The 16054-nt window shown below is 39.3% G+C and overlaps 1 protein-coding gene across 1 annotated transcript in view; it reads left to right on the top strand.

Moving 5' to 3' along the window:
- LOC115657916 (connector enhancer of kinase suppressor of ras 2-like) overlaps positions 1-16054 on the top strand; it is a 521635-nt gene that overhangs the window by 257512 nt on the left and 248069 nt on the right. The window contains exon 7 of the mRNA XM_030576266.1: positions 9280-9339. Within this exon, the coding sequence (XP_030432126.1) occupies positions 9280-9339 (60 nt within the window). The remainder of the gene's footprint in view (positions 1-9279; positions 9340-16054) is intronic.

Raw genomic sequence — 16054 nt, 5'->3', positions numbered from 1 at the left:
TGCAGTCTGCCCCAGAGTGTGGGGGCTAGATGAGGACTGGTAGTGAACACTGAGGCAAGGTGGGGATAAAAGGTGGGAATTCCCCTGAGAGGGGAGCCCAGAGAGTGGGGGTACTGCCAGGGGGCAGCACCCAAGGGAGAGGGACACAGGGGTCTGGGAGGGACATGGGGCCAGCAACAGTGGAACATTGACCTGCAGAGGGTGCTCCAATGGCTGGAATGCTAATTCCCCAGGAGACCAGCAGGGGGTGCCACAGGGGTGAGTCCCGCATCACTACAAAGCATCAGCATGGAATTTCAGTGTTATTCAAGTACTGTGTCTAAAAGAGACCAAAAATTTTGCAGTCATATACAAACTTTCAAATATAGCTACACTCAGAGCCAAAGGTAGATTATTCTGCCTTTAGCAGATAGTGGAAAGAAAATTCTCTCTGAAAACCTTGTGTTTATCTCTGGCACACCTTAGGATCCTTGTTACAAACAGGAAATTTGGAAGCTTGGGATAAACTAATTTCAATATTGTTTAATATTAAATTTAGAAGATCAATTCTTCCTCTTTACAAAACTTGATTTAAAGTAATGCAGAGCAACCCCTAAAGTTGTATCGCCTTAAATTATCCTTTACAAACAATATATTTCTAAGTCTCTGTGTCATCTTACACAGAAGTGTAAATAGTCCTTTGAGGATCTTCCTATCAGAGAGAGCAGCCAAGAGCTGAACTGAACTATGTGTTGACTGCATAACAGGATAGGCAAACACTGACAGTCTGCATATCAAGGTCAGAGTATTTCATGAAAAATGTTTATAGTACTGCAAAGAGTGATTTGAAGTGCCATCTTGAAGTGGAACACATTTGACTTCTACAATACATGCCCTAGACAAAAGGAAGAAAATTACTACAAAAGAGGCTGGGCTCCCCAATGGAAAAATACAGTTGCACCAATCATATTCTACATACCAAAGTATGTAAAAAAAGAAAACCTGAATAAAAAGATGTCTTTTATGGCTTTACTAAGTGAAAGCCCATGTTGTCATATGAGTGTAATTTGTAAAGTGTATAAGCTGAAAATGGCTGTGAACTTAAACACTGGTAACAGACCATGAATCTCAGAAATTATTGAACCGGGTGATGTTCTAAACAAAAAGAGCTCTCAACCATACTTGTAGCTGTTTCTATCATGGACTCAACAGACATTCTAGGCTTCAGAGTGACACACACAGTGACAAGTATTGGGGGTAGCTGTGTTAGTTGGTATCCACAAAAACAACAAGGAGTCCGGTGGCACCTTAAAGACTAACAGATTTATTTGGGCATAAGCTTTCATGGGTAAAAAAACTCACTTCTTCAGATAAACACACAGTGACAATCCTAGAATCTTATTATGTAGATAAATAGGTGCCAGGTATTACTATACACAAGCTTATAAAATAGGTTGTCATGATAAAAATGCTGTCCTTTGTAATTTAATTTTATTCACATTTGTCTTATTTCTGAAGTACAATTTTAAAAATTTTCTTTGTCTTCATGTATTGTGAGAATAGTTTGCAAAAACAGATGCAAGCTCATTTTTCTTTTGTGGAGATAAGGGATCAAAACTTTTTATAATACAGCCTCATTTCAATGTTTGGGGATTCATGCATGTAACTCCTCAAACACAGAGAAGAGCATGTATTCATTTCTTTTATTCCCAGACTCACCAAGTTAAAGAGAATTGTATAAATCAAAAGATACATTCTTGTTCTACCTAGCCAAACAATTAGTCCAAATTTGTGCAGATTTTATAGCAAAAACAGTATATGCAAGATATAAAAAAACCCAGTCAAACAAATTAGCTCTCACTCGCATGGAACTGATTAAATCTAGGTCATAGGTATGGAAATGTAGAGGTGCAGCAGGCATGTGCATAATGTCTGATGTTTGTATTTGGGAGTTTGACATGCAAATTAAAATTCTGGAAGAGCAATTTTTTTTAAAGACAGATCCATGAAAATAAAGAGAGGAGAATAACAAGGTTTTGTGATGCTTTACTTAATGTCAAGCAAACATTGGAATAATAAAAGCAGTATCTACTAATTTTTAAATCTGCAAGACTGAATAACTTGTACCTAAGAGTTTCAAAAGAATTGGCTGAGGATCTCTTTGAACTATTGATGGTGATTTTTAATAAATATTGGCTTGCTGGAGAAGTTTCAGAGGACTGGATATAAGCTAACATTGTGACAATATTTTTTAAGAAAAAGCATAAATAGGATGATCAGGGTAATTATAAGCTGATTAGTCTGCTGGGAAATATTGTGGAATGACTGATACAGGATTCTACCATAAAGAATTAAAGAATGGTAACATAATTAATGTGAATCAACAGTAAACAAATTCAGGCTGGAAATAAGGTACACATTTTTAATAGTCAAAGTAACTTTACTTTTGGAAAAGTGTACTTAGGGATGTGATGGATTTCCATCACTGGAAGTCTTTTAAATCAAGACTGGATGTCTGTCTGTAAGAGGTACTTTAGCTCAACAAGAAGTTGTGGGTTTGATGCAGAAAATACTGAGTGATATGTATGGTTATGTGTTGCAGGAAGTTAGCCTAGATGATCAGAATGGTATGTTCTGGCCTTTAAGTATGAGAGTCTGTGGACATAGTTCTATGGGAAGTAGGTCTTGTCAAACAGCCTTTACAGTATATCATTTTTTGATGAGATTACAATTTTGGTTGATAATGCTGTGTTTGTCTATTATGTGTTGACATAATATACTGAGACTTCGGTAAGGCATGTGACTTTAAGCTGCCTGATGTTCTGATTTAAAAAATTAGCAGTGTGCAAAATCAATGTAGCACTTAACTAAATAGATTAAAAACTGTCTAACTGATATAAAAATAAAGTTGTTAATGGAGAATCATCCTAGTGTTTCTAGTTGGGTCTCACTGGAATCTGTTCTTGGCCCAATTATATTAATGATCTTTATCAATGATCAGAGAGGAAATTATAAAATCTTTGCTGGTAAGGTTTGCAGATAAGACAAATATTAGGAAGGTGGTAAATAATAAATGACAGGTCAGTTATACAGAATGTTATGGATTGATGATAAACTGGGTTCATTCAACCAACATGCATTTAATATAGCCAAATTTACAGTCCAACATCTAGGAACAAAGAATGTGGGTCACACATACAGGATGGGGGACTGTATCAATAGGCTTGCTTATTGAGCAGGGCATCTCACAGGAAGCACATGACACCAGTGCTCTGGGATCTGCACTGGCAGCCCATTGGTCTCCAGCAGAGGTGATCCATGGGGGGCATGCTGGGTCACGTGCACTCCAGATTCATTTCTTGGTTTGTCCTAAAGCCAGCTGCCCTCACTCTGTCCCTCCACTATCAGCAGGCACGGGTCATTTCTGGTCTCTGGATGGAGTTTAGGATGTTGGTTTGTGACCTATAAATTGCTAAATGACACGTAACTGGCTTTGCTGATAGACTGCCTCTCTCCTCAGGCCATACTACTCAGCCACATTCAGGAGGGGCACTTGAGCCGGATCTTCCTAGTTATCAAAGGGAGGGGCTGATGGTAGGGAGCTTTCTGTGAGAGCCCTGAGACTCCGAAACTTGCTCACCCATTGTTAGGAAATGGCCGAGGGTATGTTTTTTAGATGATGAAATGGCTGGCTGTATTCCTGGGAACTGATTTCATTTAATTGAATTTACTGTATAATTAATTATGTTAAGGCACCTAGACTCTTGGATAGGCATCTTATCTAAATCTAAATAAACAAAAAAAAATCCTAGAAAGTAGTGACTCTTAAGAGGACTTAGGGGTCAGAGTGAATAAGCAACGGATATGAGCTCCCCATGTGATGATGTGACTAAAAGAGCTAATGTGAACTTTGTAAGTAGAAACAGGAGAATATTGTGTAGAAGAATGGTGAAGTTATTACCTTTTTATATGGCATTGGTCTTTAAATCCGTATTTCATGTCTTTCTTTAAAACATGTTTTAGTTGAACCTGATCAACTTTATAGGCTTGATGTAGAAATTAATAGGTAAAATTCTGTGTGTTTTGCAAACGGTCAGCTTAGAATAGATGATCGTAATGGTACCTTCTGGTCTTAACATCTATAAATCTTTGTAGAAATTGTCAGTTTCCATTAATTATATCAAGACTAAGCTTGGCTTTTAAGCTTCAAATGAGTGATGTCCAGTAAAAATACATGATGCTGTTCATAAAGAAAAAAAGAGGAAATAAAATTGACCTTATTGCCTAAGAAATACAAGAGTATTAGAAGTAGATAAGTTGACTTGTCTGCTCCTGCTCCTAATAGCTATCTATCTAGCTGCCATTTGTGAGGTGATGTACTACCCTTCCAGGTTTCAGGCACAGAAATCATATGAATTTGAAGTATTCCATCCCAAACTGTTCTCAAGGAAAAAAAATGCAAAACATTACAATTATACCTACAACAGGTATATAGTCAGATTCAACAGAGATGAATAAACAGGGTGACATGAAAGATTGTCTTCATGACAATGCCTTAAGCTCAACAGCCTGCTGATCTTCTCTTGGAAGAGCAATGGGAGGTCAGAGGCACAAACTTCAGAGCCTAGAGGAAGGTGTCTTGTCCAAATAGGTGGAGGGAGTAGTATATCTTTATCTTCTTTAACACTTTCTTTCTTATTTTTCTTTCTACTCTTACTGACAGAAGGAAGCACTAAGCATTGGATCTAATATGTTTTAGTTGCATTTTGTTCTTTAAAAGATCTTTTAAATATAGGGAGACTTGGCTGTAAACCAGAACCCAGAGTTCTTGGTGTCTGTGGGTACATCTCCATGGGGATAAAAGCCACACAGCATGGCCACAGCTGGCCTGGATCAGCTGAATTGGTCTTGTGGGGCTTGGGCTGTGGGGCTAAAAATTGTTCTGTGGATGTTTGGGCTCAGGCTCACACGATTCCAGAGTTCGGGCTGCAGCCCAAGCGTGAACGTCCACATAGCACCTTTTCAGCCCTATAGCCAAAGCCCAGTGAGCCCAAGTCACCTGACTCAGGCCAGTTGTGGGTTTTTTATCCCCGTGTAGACACACCCTGTTTATACAGCTAACCTAGGGAGTACTGAACCATCCACCATGGAACTTGCAGTATCGTAGCAGTTTTTCTTGGGTACCTCAGTGGTCTGCAATGTCTGCTAATAAGGATAGCAGTCTCAGAATCACTTTTTGGAGCCCACCAATTGTCATCATGTTCTAGGGGTATGTCTACACTACCTACCGGATCGGCGGGTAGCAATCGGTTTATTGGGGATCGATATATCGCGTCTCATCTAGACGCAATATATCAATCCCAGAACGTGCTGCTGTCGACTCTGGAACTCCACCAGTGCGAGCGGTGGTAGCGGAGTCGACAGGGGGAGCCGTGGCCATCAATTCCGCACCGGGAGGATGGGAGATAAGTCGAAATAAGATACTTCGACTTCAGATATGCTATTCACTTAGCTGAAGTTGCATATCTTACATTGCCCCCGCCCCCTAGTGTAGACCAGGCCTAACAGTATGTTGCAACATGTTGACATTTATGCTGTGATGTTCCAAGAGAAGAATTGGTCTCAGTGAGAGTTGATCCTGAAGCAGAATTCCAAACATCAGAGCATTCTTTCTACTTTTTCTGTTTGTCAGTAGCCAAGCAGAGGAGTTGACAGTCTATCACAAATGTGAAACGGAAATAGTATTTCTGTGAATCACAGTATTCTGCAGTACCAAGTCCATATATATTTAACCCAGTTAAATTAACATATTTCTTTCATTTTTAAAGAAAGTTTAATATAACAGAATATCATCCTTTTTGTGGTACTCATTTTTAGTTTGAGAGTTGTCATAACATATTCCCAGATTTGGACCTTAGCGTCCAAAATATGGGTGTTAGCATGAAAACCTCCAAGCTTAGTTACCAACTTGGACCTGGTAAAGCTGCCACCACCCAAAAAATTTGAATGTTTGTTTTGGGGCACTCTGGTCCCCTCAACAACCTTCCCTGGGGACCCCAAGACCCAAATTCCTTGAGTCTTATAACAAAGGGGAATAAACCATTTCCCCCCCCCTTCTCCCTTCCAGGTGTTCCCTCCCTGGGTTCCTGGAGAGATACACAGAAGCAAGCTCCGTGAATCTAAACAGAGGGACTCCACCCTCCCCGTTTCCAGTCCTGGAAAACAGAAGTACCGAGAGCTAATCTCTCTTCCCCCTCACCCAGAGGGAATGCAAAGTCAGGCTAGTAAATCTAACACACACAGATTTCCCCCTGACTTCTTCCTCCCACCAATTCCCTGGTGAGCACAGACTCAATTCCCTGGAGTTCCCCACTAAAGAAAAACTCCAACAGGTCTTAAAAAGAAAGCTTTATGTAAAAAGAAAGAAAAATACATAAAAATGGTCTCTCTGTATTAAGGTGACAAATACAGGGTCAATTGCTTAAAAGAAATATGAATAAACATCCTTATTCAAAAGAACACAATTCAAAACACTCCAGCAACTACACACATGTAAATACAAAATAAAAAAACCATATAAATCACTATCTTATCTTTTGTACTTACAACTGGGAAACAGAAGATTAGAAAAGCAGGAGGCAGAAAAATCCTCTCATAGCCGAGAGAGTACAGGCAGAAGACAAAGAACAAAGGACTCACACACAAACTTCCCTCCACCCAGATTTGAAAAAGTCTTGTTTCCTGATTGGTCCTCTGGTCAGGTGTTTCAGGTTACTCCTTTCCAGGTGAAAGAGACATTAACCCTTAGCTATCTGTTTATGACAAGAGTGAATCCCTAATTCCTGATCTGACAATCTTTACTATATGGAGTAGTCCTTACTAATGAGATTAGTTCTGTTGGAGTCAATAGGACTAAAGAAAAGAGTAAGAATAAGGGTTGCCATAGTGGATCTTAGATAGCAAAGTAACTATAATTCCTAGTCTTCCTAAGCAGGACTTCAATGGAACAATTGCTGTGTCAGGACCCTAGCACTGAACACAGGTCTCTCAGATGGTATCTTTAGCCATTGTACCATGGCAATACATCAAACTGCTGCCCCAACCAACAGCCTTAGTGCTAAAGGCCTACAGGCCCACAGCAGCCAGGCACCTGATTGGATGGACAGGCAGTACTATCATTGGGTGCCTGGGCTATATAAAGCCCCCAAGAGGAAGCTGTCTGAGCGACAGACCATTGCCTGCTGATTAGACCACCTTGCCATGCTTCTCTGCCTGAGCCAACCTTGCTGCCTTGCTGTTTTAAAGAAAAATGCTGCCATGTTGCCTGACCTCGACTCCCCAACTCACTGACCCAGCCCCTTGGATTGAATCTTCTGGCTGCTGATCCCTGTGAGAATGACAACAATTGCCCCAGACTGCCTCCAATACAGATTGACCTGTTGGCTACACGAACCCTTGACTACGGCTCTGGACTGCCCCCTAGCCCACCTTGGCCACTGGGCATTACAAGAAATTTGCAAACCACATCAGTTGGCAACAGCTCAGCTGCTGTCAATATCTTTTCCTTCCCTAAAAGTATAAGATAAGATAATAATTGGAGATATATCAATCTCCTAGAACTGGAAGGGACCTTGAAAGGTCATTGAGTCCAGTCCCCTGCCTTCAGTAGCAGGACCAATTTTTTGCCCTGATTCCTAAGTGGCCCCCTCAAGGATATAACTTGTGATTAATAAATATTTTATGCAAGCAAAACTTCTTTGACAAAAGTATCAAATTCATGATCAACATCTTAGTAAACTATGAACTGTTTTTGTTTTGTTTTTAAAGCAAGTAAAATATCCTAGGTACTTTGGAATTATTTTGCAACATTTATGGAGAAAATTGATTTCCCCCCCCCTCCTCTTATGTCACAATGTTGGCATTGTATAGAGTGGAATAGAATGGTTTTCTAGGTTGATTTTCATACTCTGAAAGAACTTTATGAAGCAGTAATTTTGTTAATGGCAATGCAATTGTAATGTAATACACCCAATATGGCAGCTATATATTATGCATTCAGCAATAACTTAAAAACATCATTGAAAACTGTAACCTATTTATTGGTACTGGAGAGAGGGAATGTTGGCTAGAAGGACATACAGGATATCCCTTTTCAAAAAATGTGAATACAGCTAGTTGAAAATTATCCATCTAAGCTGTTTATCGATAGAAATTTGAGGTTTGACTAAATTAAATATTTTGCAAAAAAAAAAACCCAAAATATTTTGATTTGGGTGGGCTGCTGCAGTGCCTCATGGGACTTGTCCTCAGTTGCCTCATATTCTCTATGGCCAGGTTTCCCAGACAGAGACAATCTCCTATGATGCACATTGGCCATGTGACTCTCATGATGCACTGCTTCCTCTCACTAAGAGAGAGGACCATTGTTCATCCTGAGAGATGTAGTCCTAACAGGGAACCCAGCATATAGGGAAGATCAGGGGTGAGGGGAAGGCATGACGCACCCAGACTTACAACTCTTATGAGGCAGCGCAGCAACATATTGGAATAAAATTTCTTGCTAAAGTATTCAGATTTTTTTTTGTTTGTTTATTTAAACCAGCAAGTCTAAATTTTCCATGGGGGTAGGAGGGACATTTTTGACCTCTTCTGGTTGTGAGGCTTTTAACTCTACTTGGACAGCAGAAGGGACTTCAGAATCCTTCAAAAGAGGATGGTTTAACAGCACATTTCTACCTTGTCAGCATTAAGATGAAAGCTCAAGTCTTGGGGTGTACGTGACACTTTTATTAAGAGGCAAGAGTGCTAGCTGCTGAACCTTACTGACACATCAGGCTTTTTCTAGTTTTATTTTTTACTAAATCAATAGACCTCTGGAGTATGAGCTGTTTAAGTTTAAAGCCTCTATTTCTGCACTTTATCTGGGTTCTGACAACTTTAGTTCTTTTTTTGAGATTAGTAAGGTAACAAACTACTGTGTGTTTCAGATGCTAAAATGAGTCCAGATTCTCCTATCATGTTACTTGTTAAATCCTGTCCAAAAAATTTCATATCTGCTGATGCTGGAATTAATGGAGGTGCATTTGAAGGAAACATGTATTTTTATATTGACTCTTAATATGTTTTTGTTTTAATTTTGTTTTGCAAATTGTATTCAACCACAGTTTGCTCTAGTGCCATGGACTTTAATCCAGAACAAGCATTCTTCCAACATCATTTAACAGTATTAAAGAGCTAGTGTTTTTGGTAGCAGTAACTACTCACAGATACTAATTATTCCTTCTCTTGCCATTTCTTTAGGGGATGTATATCAAGTCAACATATGATGGGCTGCATGTAATCACTGGGACTACTGAAAATGTAAGATGCTTTATTCCAATGAGACCTGTTTATTACACCTACAGTTAGTAAGAGACATGTATCCACGGTAGAGTTCATATTATGAAGATTTGTTTTAAATCAAGCCACTGTTTGTTAATGCTTTAATTTGTTTGAGTATCTTCATTATTATGAAATATATATATATATATATACACACACACAGAGCAGATGCCGCTCAATAGCAATCCTGATATTCATAACTTCTAGTTAATAGCAATGTTTTGCTGAGTGCCAGTCCTTTCCCATTGACTTTAATGTTAGTAGGATTTGGATATTGGCAACAGGCATGCCACTTATTGACAGTTTTTTTACATGTCTTCCCTGGCTGCAGCCCCACACACCTGTCTGCAGCCGGGAGGGGAGTCCCACCCGTTGGTCCCACCACACTTACCTAATGAGCTTGTGTGCACAATTTCCCACTAGCAAATGTTTGCTTTTACAGTAGATACATTTTTCTCACATGATGTTCATTGTTGTCATTAATCTTGTATAATTTCTGTCATGTCAAAATGTCAGTCTTCTAAATCATGACTAAAGAGATTTTCTGCCTGTTCTGGATCAATTTCTATGCATAATCAAGGGCAATTGCTATCCATTTTCAAAGACTTTGTTAACCCATGTGTTGACAGAAAATCATGTAGTAAATATAAGTCAGACTCGGTAATTTCTGATTCTATATTTTATACATTTTATCAAGCTTGGCTAGAAATGCCTCTGAGGTAAATTTCTTAATATGTCCAAATACTAACCTGAACCGTTTCTTCAAAGAATATATAGTTTTAATATAACTGTCCAAACACTGATCATCACACACCTAGATTACTGTAATCACCTCCTCTGCCCTTAATCCCTGCATTCTTTCCCCCTTTAAGTCCATTCAACAGGCTGTTAAAATCATTTTCCTAATCCATCATTCTGACTGTCACCCCGTCTCTGTCTTTCACTACATCAGAACATGCTTCTCCTTACAAATGAGAGAAACTCCCAGTCAAAATCGATAAAGCCAGCACCTAAACCTCCTTCAAGTCCCTCCTCTAAACCTGCTTCTTCCCTAGTGCATCAGAAACGGCTTGGCAGGTGGAGAGTTGTGATTGTTGCTGCCGATTGTCTGAGAATCATTGCACACATTCTGCTTTTTTAACCCTTTCTCTCCTGCTCCACAACTTGACCCACTGTTTGTCATCTCTTCCTATTATATGTTGTCCTTTGAATTGTAAACTTTCACTTTCTATATGTTTGTACAGCCCATAGCACAATAAGGCCCTAACCAAAAACCTAGACGATATGGCATTAGAAAGGTTAAATATTAATGATATATGAAAAATATTCTACTTAGTAAACCTTCATTATATTCAGAGCGTTAGCTAAAACAGAATGGAGTGGATGACAAACTTTTCATATTAATGTTTAGTACATTTCTTACATTGTCCATTAGTTAATTTTCCCAGTGAATCTCTTCTGTGAGTGTTGTGTAAGTTGGCTATTTTATATAGAGACTTCATGCTAAGAATTTGGCATGTACCTTACTCTATATTTAGTAGTGATGTACTGTGAGCTAGTATTAATGTATATATTTTATTATATCATAATTATTTCTACACTTAGTAATGATATACTGTAGACTAGGGTTGCCAGCTCTGACTGAAGCTGTTCCGGGAGATTTTTCCCCCAACATGACGTAATGTAATTTATTAAAATATCCTATTAAAATCTCCCAGATTGCTTTCAATAGTTACCAGGAGATTGATGCCAATCCCGGGAAATTCCAAGCCAATCCTGGAGGGTTGGCAACCCTATTGTAGACTGGTACTTTCCAAACTACTGAGAAAAGATAAATGAGTGTCTCTTTCTTTCACAACTAACATGAGGCACAAATATGTTTTTCTGATCTTTAAGAAGGCCAACTGTAATATGGAGCAGTCACAGGGTGACACTGGCCCTATAAGAGAGAGCAGCACCAGAGTACTTGTGCCTAGTCAGCTGACCCCAATTAGGTTTAAAAGCAGGCATCAGGTCAATTGTGTACCCAGGTAATGTTGTGAAAGTATTGAGGCATATTTACAGATAGAGGAGAAGGGTTCAAGGTAAAGTAGAATACTAAACTGATTGATGTTTAGATTAGGGTTGGTAAAGCATAAAAAGGGCGAGACTTTGTGTATGTGTCTGTGTGGGAGAGAGAGAGAGAGTAGATGGAATTTGTTTTGCTCCTTTTTCCTGAGAGAAGTATTTCTGTTTTTGAGACGAAGCCTTAGTTTCTTTGCCACAGGCAAGCAGAAAAGGTGTATAAGTATGAATTATTTAAGGCATTTAAAGATAGGTAAGTTGAAAGCTATCCATGTACTCAAGGCAGTTAAAGTTTGAAGATCATGATAAGATGACTTAGTGAGAAGGTAGACTAAGAAGCACAGTCATATGAAAACTGAAATTTATGGGACTCCAAAAATCTTTATACAGTTTATGGAGTCACTGCTGAAAACTGATAAAGAATGCATGATAGGAATAGAACTATTCAAGGAGGGGTGCAGATGTTATAACAAAGTAGGATGATTCTGAATTGAATGATGGAAATGAATTCGTCACATTTGTCATGGGAAAGGCTGTGATAACATGGCAAATTGTATTGGTGGAGAAAATTGTTGTTTAATTGCTTACAGAAAGTTGCAAATAAAATTTTATCTGCAGTAAGCTGTGTGTAATTCCTTTTTGAAGTGAACCATTCCTGATAAAATTGGATTAACTGAGGTGAAGATAAGCTTGCCCTCAGATAGGCACCATTGTATCCTCACTTTGTCCATCAACTGCCATAAAGATATGGGAGAAGTGAGAGGGAATGTTGTAATGAATTAATTAAATTTCATCTTGCAGTATTCTCAGCAATATTAGTGACATCAGATAAAGGGACACAGAGATGTAGTTGAATGCTTTTGAAAAACACATCTGTGTAAGTCAATGGAACTAATCATGGAATGAGGCACTATTGAACATGACTAAGGATGACAGTCTGGCCTGCAATAATTAAGACTAAATCAGAAAAATTTGTAGCTTCCAAATTCCTACTTGTTGCTTATCTCATAATTTATAATTAAAGGTTTCAGAAAGGAGCATGGTTTCAGCCATGAAATCCTAATGAATGTGATAGACCTTTTGAATTATGACTGATGAGGAACCATCTCTCTCACTGTTCAGTTAGTTAATACTTTAGAATAGCATCAGTCATAAAACTTTCTGCCGACATACAGCTGTGTAAAGCCCTGAACAACAGTATTCAAACTCTATAAAGCAAATATTGAAGTTATGCCTTACTAGTGCTCAGACTGGAAAAATAAAAATGCTGCTAATAATTAGCTGAAGACAGTAGGGCAAAGGCCAGTGTGGCATGTTGTCCCATACCAGTGTAATTCTACCCAGGATTGGTTAATTTTTAATGTGACATTAAGTAATGAATTGTCAGAGAAATCCAAAAGAGCAAAGAAGATTGTAGTTTAAAGATTAAATTTTCACTGTTTACCCATAACAGCACTTTGTGTACTGCGCACCTGTACCAGCCTCCCCCCTATTACCACAGCATAGAGGGTGTGTCAGCAGGATAGTTCTTAGTTGATGCATGGTCCCTTAGGAAGCAGAGCCAGCTGTTGTCTTAAAGCTGCATGAGAGCTGAGGTCAGGGCAGCTTGAGAATCAGGCAGCTATAACCAGCTTCTTCCCCATCCAGGCGCCCTTGTTAAAGGGAAGAAACTGGCTCCTAAAATAGGGAGGAATTATTTAGGGTGGATGAAAGGAATAGAACAAGTAATTAATACAACGAAAAAGAGCAAAAGAAACCTTTGACAGTGTATCAGGAAAATTTTCCTAATGGCGTGAGATTTAGTCTAACATCGGATAATCTCCCAAGGGAAGTAGTGAAAGCCTCATTGCTGGAGTTATTTAAAACTGGACTGAACAAAACTGTCGTAAAGTACTGTTCTGTGTGCTAGTAGGGAGATAGACCATATGAACTAATTGGACTTCTGCATCTCTATTTTCTATTACTCTGTATTTTATGGATTAATTGTATATTGTTTTTTAATTGCTTGGACCTAAAAATGCATAATTAAGCTAAATCCAAAGACTGAGTTTTATGACAACTAACATTAGAATAGATTTTAGAGCTAAAATATAGGGTGTAGGGGAATCATGCTAAGCTTAAATGATCTCTGTCATTTTGGAATTTTTTGAAGAAAAGCCTTTTATATTTAAAATACATTTGTTAATGTAAAATTAGCAGCTTTCTAACAAACAAAAGGCTAAAGAGAAAATTCCTCTGTAAGCAACTTGTTTGTGATATAATCAGTGGGGGAAAGTGGTGGGGGAAGAGATACTAATGAAGTTTTCAAATCCTGCTACTTGTTTCAGCTCTTCCCTCATGATAGTAAAGTAACCTACTACAGACCCTAACACTTCACTAGTTAATGATTTTTCATTAAAATAAGCTTTATATTCACAAACACAAAATATTAGTGCACCTTGGCTGAAAAAAAAGGCAAATTTCTGAGGCCTATCAGCAGCTCAGTTTCCATTGTTGGAAAGATATTGATATCACAGAGTCTGTATGGTGTACTTTATTTATACAGTGTTCTAATCTACACTGGATGTATGAGTCCTATATGCAGTGTTGTTATAACCATATTGGACCCAGAATATTAAAGAGACAAGGTGGGTGAGGTAATAATTTTTTATTAGACCAATTTCTGCTGGTGAGAGAGACAAGTCTGAGTTTCCATAGAGCAACCTAAAGAAGAGCTCTGTATAATCTCAAAAGCTTGTCTCTATCAAAAACAGAAATTGGTCTAATAAAAGATATTACCTCACCCACCTTTTCTCTCCATATGAATCCTGTAATTCTTAAACTAAGAAAGACCAAACAGCACTCTGGCAACTCTGAATCTAACTCAGGCTAATGGGAGTACTGCCAGTAGTATACTTCATTATTATTACGAATAACTTTCAATTTATTTATTACTTGTCAAGTTCCAAAAATTGTACTTGAGACCTCACAAAACAAAGATTTGGACCCTGTCTTGAAGAGCATACAGTCTAAATTTGACATGATACAAGAAGTGGGGGTCATCTAAGACAAGGAAGAAGGGCATGAGAGAGGGCTAATGTCACAGAAATATCACATGGTGACTCGGGAGGTGATCTGTTATGATGTTTTAATTATATTTTCTCCCCCACACATAATCTTCATAGAGGTGAGATAGCAGAGTTAGTCCTTAGGAGTGATCTAAATAAGGCTTGTCAAGCAGAACATAAGAATGGCAGTACTGGGTCAGACCAAAGGTCCATCCAGCCCAGTATCCTGTCTACCGACAGTGGCCAATGCCAGGTGCCCCAGGGGGAGTGAACCTAACAGGTAATGATCAATTGATCTCTCTCCTGCAGTCCATCACCATCCTCTGACAAACAGTGGCTAGGGACACCATTCCTTACCCATCCTGGCTAATAGTCATTAATGGACTTAACCTCCATGAATTTATTCAGTTCTCTTTTAAACCCTGTTATACTCCTAGCCTTCACAACTGCCTCAGGCAAGGAGTTCCACAAGCTGACTGTGCACTGTGTGAAGAAGAACTTCCTTTTATTTGTTTTAAACCTGCTGCCCATTAATTTCATTTGGTGGCACCTACTTCTTATATTATGGGAACAAGTAAATAACTTTTCATTATTCACTTTCTCCACATCACTCATATTTTATATACCACTATCATATCCTCTTTTAGTCTCCTCTTTTCCAAGCTGAAAAGTCCTAGCCTCTTTAATCATTCCTCGTATGAGACCCATTCCAAATCCCTAATCATTTTAGTTGCCCTTTTCTGAACCTTTTCTAATATCAGTATATCTTTTTTGAGATGAGGAGACCACATCTGTATGCAGTATTCAAGATGTGGGCAGACCATGGATTTGTATAAGGGCAGTAAGATATTCTCCATCTTATTCTCTATCCCCTTTTTAATGATTCCTAACATCCGGTTTGCTTTTTTGACTGCCGCTGCACACTATGTAGATGTCTTCAGAGAACTATGACTCCAAGATCATTTTCCTGATTAGTTGTAGCTAAATTAGCCCCCATCATATTGTATGTATAGTTGGGGTTATTTTTCCCAAGGGGCATGTAGATGTGCGGACTCACCCCTGCAGCGCCTCCTGCTGGTGACTCCTGGGAATTAGCTCACTTCCAGCCAGGAGTACCATCTTCAAGCCTGTGATCCACCTGTCCTCTTGGCCCTCCATGTCCCTCCGTGGACTCCAGTGCCCTTTTAACTAGGGTGCTGCCCCTTAGCAGTACCCCACCAATCTGGGTCTCCCCACCCTGGGGAACCCCCAATCAGCTATGCCTCAGTTTTGGCTACTGCCCAATCTCCATCTAGTCCCCGTGCACTGGGGCAGACTGCAGTATCAGCCACTCATCATAGGTAAAGGGGTTTGGACCCGCTGCCTTTGCCAACCTCTGGGCTGCCCCCTCCAACCCTCAGTACCTCTTGGCCTTATGCTAGGCCGCAGCCTGGGGCTTTCCAGGCAGGAGCTCCCCAGCTCCTCTGCCTTTCCGCAGCCCTGCTTCACCCAGGTACCCTGTGTCTAGCTCTCTACAGCCAGGCATGTCTCCCTCTACAGCCAGAGGGAGACTGAGGGGGCTTCTGGCTCACTGCCTCTTATAA

The sequence above is a fragment of the Gopherus evgoodei genome, chromosome 9, assembly GCF_007399415.2.
Source record: "Gopherus evgoodei ecotype Sinaloan lineage chromosome 9, rGopEvg1_v1.p, whole genome shotgun sequence".
Classification (NCBI taxonomy): Eukaryota; Metazoa; Chordata; order Testudines; family Testudinidae; genus Gopherus; species Gopherus evgoodei.
This window is presented reverse-complemented; position numbering and strand designations above follow the sequence as displayed.